This window comes from Elephantulus edwardii, unplaced genomic scaffold (genome assembly GCF_000299155.1).
Source record: "Elephantulus edwardii isolate Elephantulus edwardi_28Jun2011 unplaced genomic scaffold, EleEdw1.0 scaffold00013, whole genome shotgun sequence".
NCBI lineage: Eukaryota > Metazoa > Chordata > Mammalia > Macroscelidea > Macroscelididae > Elephantulus > Elephantulus edwardii.
Window position 1 is genome coordinate 4,712,772 of NW_006399763.1, and position 10,225 is coordinate 4,722,996.

Genomic DNA, 10,225 nt, shown 5'->3' on the forward strand with positions numbered 1-10,225 from the left:
TTTCTTGGCACAACTTGGTGAGCACATCCAGGGCAACATCTGTTATCTGAAATACTTCAATTGGTATACCATCTATTCCTGGGACCTCATTTTTTGCTATTTCCTTCAAAGCAGCTTGAACTTCTTCCTTCACTGTATTAAATCACTGCACATCCAAAGCCAGGGAGACTCAGAACAAAATCAGTCCCTTTTCCTATTGATGCTCTGTCTCCTGGTGACTGACATTTAAGGTCCTGCTTAATAAAGCCACAGCTACTACTCTGGGAAAGGGGAAAAGGCTGGTCATCTTATGAGTTTGCTTTGTAACAAATTCTGATCAGGGTGCTAAGAGGGTGGCCTGTGGGCTCAGTCATCTTTGAGTCTCCTAAACCTCATGGATTAAAAAATTAAATTATGTCATTAAATAAGGTAATAAAATGTACAGATTACACAAGAAAATCCTTCTGAATGTATTATTCTTATTATAATTTTTACCTTGTATGAAGAATGCACACAATCAATGATTGCTAAAGGAATGAATGAACAGTGAGGGTAATTTTTTAAAAAAAATTAAAAAAAATTTTTTATTCTTTTTTTGTGTGTACCATCAAATCACATCTGACTGGTATAGGAGATTGCCCCTCCTTCTCCAGCAGAGCATTTGGTGGATTCAAACTGCATTCCTCTGGAATTGCAGTGCAGTTTCTTGCCACTAGGCCACCAGAGCTCCCTGAGGATAAACTATTATATAATTAGTTCTAGCAGAGAAAAAAATGACAATAGCAAAGAAATTGCAAAAATTACACTTAGTATTTTTAGGTATCATATATGAACACATACTATTTTCTTATATAAGTTCGCATATACACATACAGAGTATCTACTATGTGCCAGGTAGGTACTGTTACAGGCACTTTAGATAGGTAAGAGAGATACCTATTTAATCTGTACAACCACCATCTAAAGTAGGTTCTATTACCCCACATTACAGGTGAGGAAATGGAAGTTCAGAGATGTTGAGTAACTTGCCCAAAGTCACACAAAGAAGTATAGTCAAGTGCTAGCAGTCTGGCTCCAACGCCTGAATACTTAACTATCACCTTGTCTCTCATTCCTTTGTTTCTGAGGTGCCTTTTGATATTTGTTAAATCCAGGTGTGCCTTATGCTTGCTTTGTATATATTAATGTGGTGATTCCTTTTGTCAAGAAGCTGTGTTTATATCAACGGTTCATCTTAAAGTCATCTATGTGTCTTAGAATAAGAAAGTATGGCACATGGGATATGTAGGCAGTCACCTCACTTTTTGGGGAATCAGTTTTCTCATCCATAACATGAAACTGAAATGAGTTACCTATAAGGTCCATAGGTCCTTTCACATTTATGGTGACTTTTCCTAAGTCGGGCCATGTGATTATAATGCTGTATTAAAACAGCCAGCACAAATATTTTTTAAATAAAAAATATTTCCTGAATTTTTCTTAAAAGCCAAATAACAGTAATTTAGCTTAACTGGTAAAAAAAATGTCTTCCGTGAGCAGTGTGCTCTTAAGATCAACCTGAGATTAAACTGGTGACAGTAACTCTAAAAGATTTAGACAGGAACTCTAAAGGGCAGTGAACTTATGTGAATGGGGTAAGAACAACTAAAAAATGTGGGTGAAAATGACTAAAGAACCTGAAAAATAGAATTCATGTCACTGAATTGCATCCAGCCTGTTGAAATGGTACAGCTATGTATATTCTTAATAACAAACTAAGACAAGCTAGTTTCTAACAAAACATCAACCAACTCACTTTCTTCCAACGTCTAGACCAGTCTTCAGGATAACATCATACCGAAAGGACTGCACCACTTTTTTCAGGTCCTTATAGTCTTTGACCACACTGGGGTCATCCTCCAGCTCCTCTTCCTGCTTACTTATCTCACTGTGGTCACTCTCTTCATCAGACTCTTCATCTTCCACTTTCTGCAGAGTCTTTTTAGGGGATTTTTTAGAGCTTATAATACTTTTGAGTCTCTTGGACAATGGCAAAATATATTCTGGAGATATTAAGAGGCCTGGGAGTCTTAGTGAAAATACACTGCGCAAATGTGTTTTATAATTTGATGCATTTAAAGTGGTAGATGAAAAATGTAAGTACTGATTCCAGGAAGCACAGGGTTTGTAGGAAGAAGGTGTCCGCCAGAGCGCTCCCCAGAGTCCAATCCAAGCATCTGGCTTTCTTAAAATGCTGGCAGGCAACCTGACACTAGTCATAGCCATGGCTCACACAACCTGAAACAGACAATAATTCAGTGTTATTTCACAAATGTACAGCAGTGGATTTCTTACAACATAAACCATATATACCACAAACACTATCTATTTCCAGGCTGGGAAGATGAGCAGAACGGCTGATTCTGCAGAGGTGTGTTTTCTGGTTTGGGGCTGAGATTAGGGTGTGGCTATTGTTCACATAGGGTGTGAGATGATAGGATTTGGCCTCGCCTTTAAAAAGGCTTTTAGTTTTTGTGGATCTCCCGAATAAAACTGACTTGGAAGCAGGAGTGGCATCCAATTCCAAAAACGCTTGCCTCGGGAAACTCTATGAACTTGGAGAAAAGATGAAAGTTTTGCGTTCAAGATTTTAGTTCATAGGGTCGCTATGTGTAGTCTATGACTCTACAGCACTTAACAACAACAATCTACTAATGCCCTCTTAGATAAAGCTGTGGCCTACACATACTGAACGCCATGTACCATTCCATAGGAGGTCTTCAAGTTTAGCTAATCTGCTCACCTTATAGTTGTTACAGGATCAAATGAGACAGTATGTGGAAAAATCCTGATTCTACTCTTCTGTTTCTTCCGAAGTACCTTTGGGTACTGTTAATAAAGGGTATTATTAACAAGAGTTATCAGATAAGATTTGTCTCAAAAAACAAAACAGAACAAGAAAACAACCGTGTGGAGATAAAGACTATAGACATTTGCCTTACAACAGTGATTTTGCTGATTAAAGGATACCAGGATGTGACTTCATAAAATCCAAGAGTGAAACTCTATTTCAACTTCCAAGCCCCAGCAAATCAGAACTAGAAATGAACAAACTGGACAGATCTGTAGGAAGACATATTTCTTTCCCATTGTTACACAGAGGCATTAACTAGCTGATGAGAAGGAAGTGGACTAGGGATCTAACTAGCCAGGTATTTGTTTCCTGAGGTATCAAGGTGCTGAAATGTTAAGAGAGCTATCAATTTCTATAGCTTTTTTACTGTGTTACGTAGAATCCATCTTATTATGATGAGGGCCAATGCCCCCCAAGTTCATCAACATGCCTTTGGAGATCACTGATGCACTAACGCCAAGAACGGTTTCCATATAGTTAATACCCTTATACTTTGAGTCTACAAATGACTTTAGTTTAATGATTTTTTTCCTCCCTACTTGCCATTAATCATAAAACTGACAATAGTAACAGCAATTATCTGTAAGGCTCACACAGCAAACATTTTAATACCTGAGACTTATTTTGTGCTGGCATAAATGAGGCAAACAACAGAAACAGAAACATTATTATCTACTGCTCACAGGACTCCAATTTATGCCGGAGTCTTAAATGAGATGTATCGCCAACACCAAACCCACTGCCCAAGTAAATTCTGGCTCATAGGGATTCCACAGGACAGAGCAGAACTGTTCTCTAAGTTTCTTGGGCTGTATAAATATTTTCCTAAACAGACAGTCACCTCATTCTCCTATGGAGTGAATAAATGTTAGGTTCAAAATACTACACTTTTTGTTACACAATGAGAGCTTACTCAGGGCTCCACAATAAGATATACAGTAAGTACAGTTTTCAGCACAACTGTAAATTGAAATGAATTTTTTAAAAAGCTACAAGAGAGTATGTTAAAATACTGACTAGAAATTGCTTCAAACATCTTCAAGAGAAATGTTGTTGTTAGGTGCCATAAAAGTGACTATGACTCACAGTGACCTTATGAACAACAGATCTGGACCCTGTCCTATCCTGTGCCATCTTCATTGTTTTTGACATACTTGAGCCCACTGCAGTGGCCACTGTGTCAATCCATCTGGTTGAGGGTCTTCCTCTCTTTGACAAACCCTCCACTTTGTCAACCATGAGGTCCCTCTCCAAAAAATAGACTCTCCTACCAACATGCCCATTTCACCTTACTTGGATGCACAGTCAACACTCCTTGGTATTAGCAGTCAGGAAGTCAGGAGATGTATTGAAGTGGGAAAGCCTGCAGTCAGGGACTTCTCCAAATTACTGAGCACTGATGTCAGTTTGAGGACTAAAGTGTGGCTGATTCAGGCCACGGCCTTTCTAATCAGTTGCTATGCATCTGAGAAATGAACAATGAATAAGGATGACAGAAGAATTGATGTCTTTGGGCTATGGTGCTGGAGAAGAGTACTGAATATTCCATGCACCTCCAGAAGAACAAATACGTCTTGAAGAAAAATGCAGCCAGAGTGCACCTTGGAAGCACAGATAAGGCTTTGTCTCTATTTCCGGCATGTTGCTAGGAGAGGCTATTCTTTGGAGAGGGACATTATGCTTGGTAAGGTACGGGTCAGCAAAAGAGAGGAAGACCCTCAACCAGGTGGACTGAGGTGTCATAATAGGCTCTAATGTGTCAGGAAGTGTGAAGACCAGACAGGATATGACAGGGTTCAAATCTGTTGTTCATAGGGTCACTATGGGTCATACTTAACTTGAAGGCACCTAACAACACCACAACCACCAACATGTCCAAAGTATGTGAGATGAAGCTTTGTCATCTTTGCCTCCAAGAAGCACTCTGGCTGCACTTTCTCTAAGATATATCTGTATGTTTTTTTGGCAGACCATAGGATATTCAGTACTCTTCTTCAACACAACTCAAAAGACATTAATTCTTCTTCCGTCATCCTTATTCACTGTCCAGCTCTCTGCAGCAAAGCAACTGATCAGAAATACCATGTTCTGAATCAGCCACACCTTAGGCCTCAAACTGACAGCACTGCTCTTCAATAATTTGGAGAGGTCCCTGACTGCAGACTTTCTCACAGTGCAATACATCTCCTGATCTCTAGGTACCAAGTATGTTGATTGCAGAACCAAGTTAAGATGAAGATGTTGACAATTTTCAATCTTTTCTCCATCTATCATGTTGCCTTTGGTTCAGTGGTGAGAATTTTTGTTTTCTTGATGTTGTTATAATCCACATAGAATGCTGTAGTCTTCAGTCTTCTGCAGCAAACATTTCATTTTCTTCTCACTTTGAGCAAGCTAGGTTGTATCATCTGCATATATATGGTTGTTGATTAGTCTTCTTATAATCCTAAAGCCACATTTCTTCTTCATAGAGTAGCTTTTTGAATAATTTGCTCAGCATACAGACTGAACAGATGTAGAGAGAAGAGACCACCTTGATATACATCCTTTTTTATTTTAAACCATAGTGTTTAAAGAAACAGACACTCCTGTGGTACTCTTTAAATTCAACCAAGATCCATCTGACAATGGCGATAATGTCTTTAGTGCCATGACTTCTAAAACCAGCCTCTATTTCTGATAATGCTGTCTGTGTAGTGTATTGTTCCAGTTGGCTTTGGGTAATCTTCAACAGGATATTGCTTGCATGTGATATTAGTGGTATTGTTCGATAATTTCCACACTCTGTCAGGTCACCTTTTTGGGAATGGAAATAAATATGCATCTATTCCAGTCAGTTGGCCAGGTAGATTTCTCCTTGGAGGCAAGGATTTTGAAGCTCTGTCTTACACACTTTGGGAACATGGCCAGGTGGGACCAGTCCCTGGAGAAGGACATCATGCCTGAAGAGTGGCGGGCCAGTGCTGTAAAGGAAGACCCTGGATGAGATATATTGACACACTAACTGGGTTAAATGTGAGAGTCTGTGACACTGGCTCAGGATAGGGCAGGGTTCAGAGCTATTGTGCAAAGGATCACTATAAGTCACACTGTAAGACTTGATGACACAGAACAGTATTTAAATAAACAGTGGTTAAGAAATTCTTTTAATACATACTATAATTTAATAAATAATGCCTATTCATAAAAAGAACTTTATTTTCTATCAGATCTCAAACTCATTAGTGTCAAGTTGGAATTAACTCATAGCTGACTTTTCATTGGATTTCCAAGGCTGTAAATTGCATGAGACTGTCCATTGCTCTCCAAAGGAGGAACCAGTGGTGAGGAACCTTAGAGGTGAGTTAGCATGGAAACTTCCTATAGACTATGTAAGCAACAAAAAAAACAACAAAAAAGAAGGCCATGGATCTCAAGAGTTTCTAGCTTTTTGTATTTCATGGATCAGTATAGTATCTTTTTTTGTGTGTACTGTTGAATTGGATCCAACTGGCACAGGCGGAGATTGCCTCTCCTTCTCTAGCAGAGCAGTTGGTGGATTTGAACCATATGCCTCTGGGATTGCAGCACAGCTTCTTGCCACTAGGTCACCAGAGCTCCCTCAGTATAATCTCTTGCTGCCCTCAACTCGATGTTACTGCCACAAAAGAGAAAGTAGGGTGGGGACTGTCTTAACAGTGAATTACTTTTTATTATTCTAAATACATCTTTCTAAAATTGCCACTAGTGTTTCCACAATTTAAAAGTACGCAGATTTAAATGGAAAAAAAAATACAGGGAAAATATAATCTCAGAACCGAACTCTTTATAATAAATAAATAGAATACTGTTTTATTGTTCAGTTCTGCATTTCACTGAGGAATTGGGAAAATTTCTTCATAGGTTTAAGGCCCAATATTGATAAGCAATGGTATATCCAAGTATCAGAGGCATTAATAATACATTTGTTAAAAAACCACATTTATAGATGATAAAAAAAGTTATAACCAGAAAGGGCTGCTTACATATACTTTTTTAAAAGCAGTCTTCTTTATTTTTCCACACAATTTAACTTATTAGTAAATATTTGTTCGTTTTAGAAAAAATCTTAAAAATGTGCGACAATTTAAATAATCCATGTACTTTGCAGTAACCACTAGTAAAATTTTGTTATATCCCTTTCACAGTGTACATTTTTTTTTCTTCTTAAGCTTTATTTTTTAAAAAATAATTTTAATGAGCATTTACAGAGATTTTGGATTTCCATTCATTCAACTGCTGCACTTCTCTCCCCGCCCAGCCCTCCCTCCCACCCCTTCACTCCTCTCTTTCAAAAGTAAAAGAAACACTCCCTCCCTGGGACACAATCCCCCCACACCCCTCCCACTGCCCCAAGTACATTCAACTATGCAACCTTAATTGTGGACTCCAGTGATAATCATAATACCCTATCATACACTGCTTTTAAATTATTCAATCCCTCATCTGTTTCAGTGCAGTATACACAATTTATCCAGTTTTTCTCAGTCTTACCCCAACCCTGATCAGTCCCATTTTACAACAGTGGCACCATGCAATATTTGTCCTTTTGCGACTGAGATATTTCACTCAGCATAATGTCCTCCAGGGTCACCCATTTTGAATAATATTGCATGTGTTCCAATGCAGCATAGTATTCCATTGTGTGAATAAATCACAGCTTCTCTATCCATTTGTTTGTTGATGGGCACCTGGGTTGTTTCCAACTCCTTGCTAATGTGAACAGAGCTGCGATAAACATGCATATATCTGCTTGGATGTCAGTTATGGTCTCTTTGGGATATATTCCGAGTAGTGGAATTGCTGGGTATCTCTATTTGCAACTTTTTGAGAAAGCGCCGTACCGCCTTCCACAGTGGTTGCACCTCACAGTGTAAAAATTTTAAGCAAAATAACTCTTATTTACAAAACCTCATCTCATACTTTCCCACCTACCCTAAGACAAAGAGTTTCCAGAGTTCCTTATCATTAGCCACAGGAAGTCTGTTGTTATGTGCTGCTGAGTTGACTACAACTCATAGTGACAATATGAACAATGGATTTGAACCCTGGCCTATCTCGTGCCACAACATCATCTCTGCTATACCTGAGCCCATTGTGACAGTGCTGTGTAAATTCTTTTTGTTGAGGGTTTTCCTCTTATGCTAACCTCAACCTTCCCAAGCATGATGTCCTCCAAGGACTAGGCCCTTCTAACAACATGCCCTAAATATGTAAGATGTAGCTTCACCATCCTTACTTCTAAGAACACTCCCTAGGGAGCTCTGGTGGCCTAGTGGCAAGAAGCTGCACTGCAATCCCAGAAGTATGTGGTTTGAATCCACCAGATGCTCTGCTGGAGAAGGAGGGGCAATCTCCTCCTGTACCAGTCAGATCCGATTTGACGGTACAAACACACAAAATAATAATAATAATAATAATAATAATAATAATAATAATAATAATAATAATCAGCAGCACTTCCTCTATGACAGACTTGTCTGTTCTTTTGGTAGTCCACAGGATATTCAGTATTCTTCTCCAATACCACAATTCAAAGGTATTGATTCTTCTTATGTCATCCTTATTCATTCTCCAACTTTCAGGTGCATAGCAAGTAACTAAAAAGACTACGGCTTGGAACTGATGCCCCTTAATCTTTAAACTAACATCCTTGCTCTTTAACATTTTAGAGGGGTCCTTAACAGCAGAGCAGATTTCCCAGATGCATAAAATTTGGGCTGGTTATAATTCTCAAATTCTTTAGAATTTACACAGGTGATGTGTGTACATTTATAGGCAAAAGCGCCCCTGCATCAAATTACCACATGCTGTTGGGGCCAGGCCTGGCCAATTTACAAAATGCTCATGTAATTGGAAATATTAAGATTGATAATAATTATGATTCACCATTATTGTCAATGTTTTTCAAACTGTGGGTCACAAGCCATTACCAGTATTTTACTTTTTTTCAGAAGCCTGCTAGAGGAAAGAAAATCTGTGCTATAACTGTGGATGGAGCATGAGCATGACACACATTCAAAGCAACACACTCAGCCACTATCTCTGAGCAGGGTATGATTCTTTCTGATTCTGGAGACCAAAAGATTTAGTTGCTATGCAATGTGTTAGAAGTGTGTGTTTTCTAAGAGGGAGATTAAGTTTCTTGCAGATGTCAACCCACAATTTTTCCTGTTTTGGCTCAACTACATTTTACAAACATAACCAGTATGAAAGACCTGTATTACCTTGTTCGTTAGCCATGCTCTCTTTATGTGATCTGCTTCACTTTCCAAGAAATAAACATTGGCAAAAGCTTCAATCACACTAGCCTAATTTTTGCTGCAAATTAGGAGATGATGACCATTTCAAGATGTTAGTAGTGGCTCAGGGTATGGGGGGCAACTTGAGAACAAGGTTCTGCCTTACACATTATTTTTAAACAGGTTAAGGGAATGCCCGCTGGGGAAGGGTGCTAACTAGGTTTCCAGCCTTCTGAGAATCGGAGCAGCATTCCAAGATTTCCTAATTGTTCATTTGATAAAGGGATTTCTTGACATAGCTTTCCCCTGAGTCCCACTTCTAGCATCCAGACAAGTCTCAACCTCTCTCTCTTTCTGCCCATAGAGACTGTCTTTTTCCAGACTCTAGGGAGGTAGCCTAGTGGTAGGAGAATACACTACAATCCCAAAGGTGCACAGTTTGAATCTACCAGCTGCTCTACAGGAAGAGGATGGGCAATCTCCTTCTGTGCAATTTAATGCCTCTGAAAACCTGCTGGAGGGTCAGTTATGGGTCGGTTCTGACAGTACACCGTAACTGCTGCACCAATGTTGTGTGTCTTGCATCACTTTTCTATCAGGTAGTGAAAAAGCGGGAGTTGTGCCCCATTCTTCATTCCTATCCCTTATCTAGGGGCAATCTGGTGGCCTCCTGGGTAAGGAGTGGCTCTGTCAACCCAAAGGCAAGTGGTTTGAATCTACCAGCTCCTCTGTGGGAGAAAAATGTGCAATCTCTCCCTGTGCCGTTTACAACCTCTGAAAATTACTTGCGTTTTCATACTCAAAAGCAATAATTAACATCACCTATCCACCCAGCACATAAAAGTGAATACCTGCAGATTCATTTTTGAGAAATCAAATTAGCGGCCTATTATATCCACTCCACATTCATTCATTTGTCCACATATGACAAGTACCCATCTAGGCCTAAATCCTTATCCTCAAGGAACGGCCATGTAAGTGGCAAAAGAATTAAGTGAATTGCTATCAGAGAACACAAATGAAAACAGGAGGTCCAGATGTGGATAAACTTTCACAGACTGGAGTCCAGAGTGAGAGTGCACAGGAGAATTCT

General features: G+C 39.2%; 1 protein-coding gene across 1 annotated transcript in view; it reads right to left on the reverse strand.

The window, feature by feature from the left end:
- Positions 1–2,250, reverse strand: part of LOC102843049 (chromosome unknown open reading frame, human C6orf203) — a 9,957-nt gene extending 7,707 nt beyond the window's left edge. Inside the window, exon 1 of the mRNA XM_006881233.1 lies at positions 1,775–2,250. Within this exon, the coding sequence (XP_006881295.1) occupies positions 1,775–2,244 (470 nt within the window). The 5' untranslated portion in view covers positions 2,245–2,250. The remainder of the gene's footprint in view (positions 1–1,774) is intronic.
- Between the last annotated feature and the right edge of the window lie 7,975 nt (positions 2,251–10,225).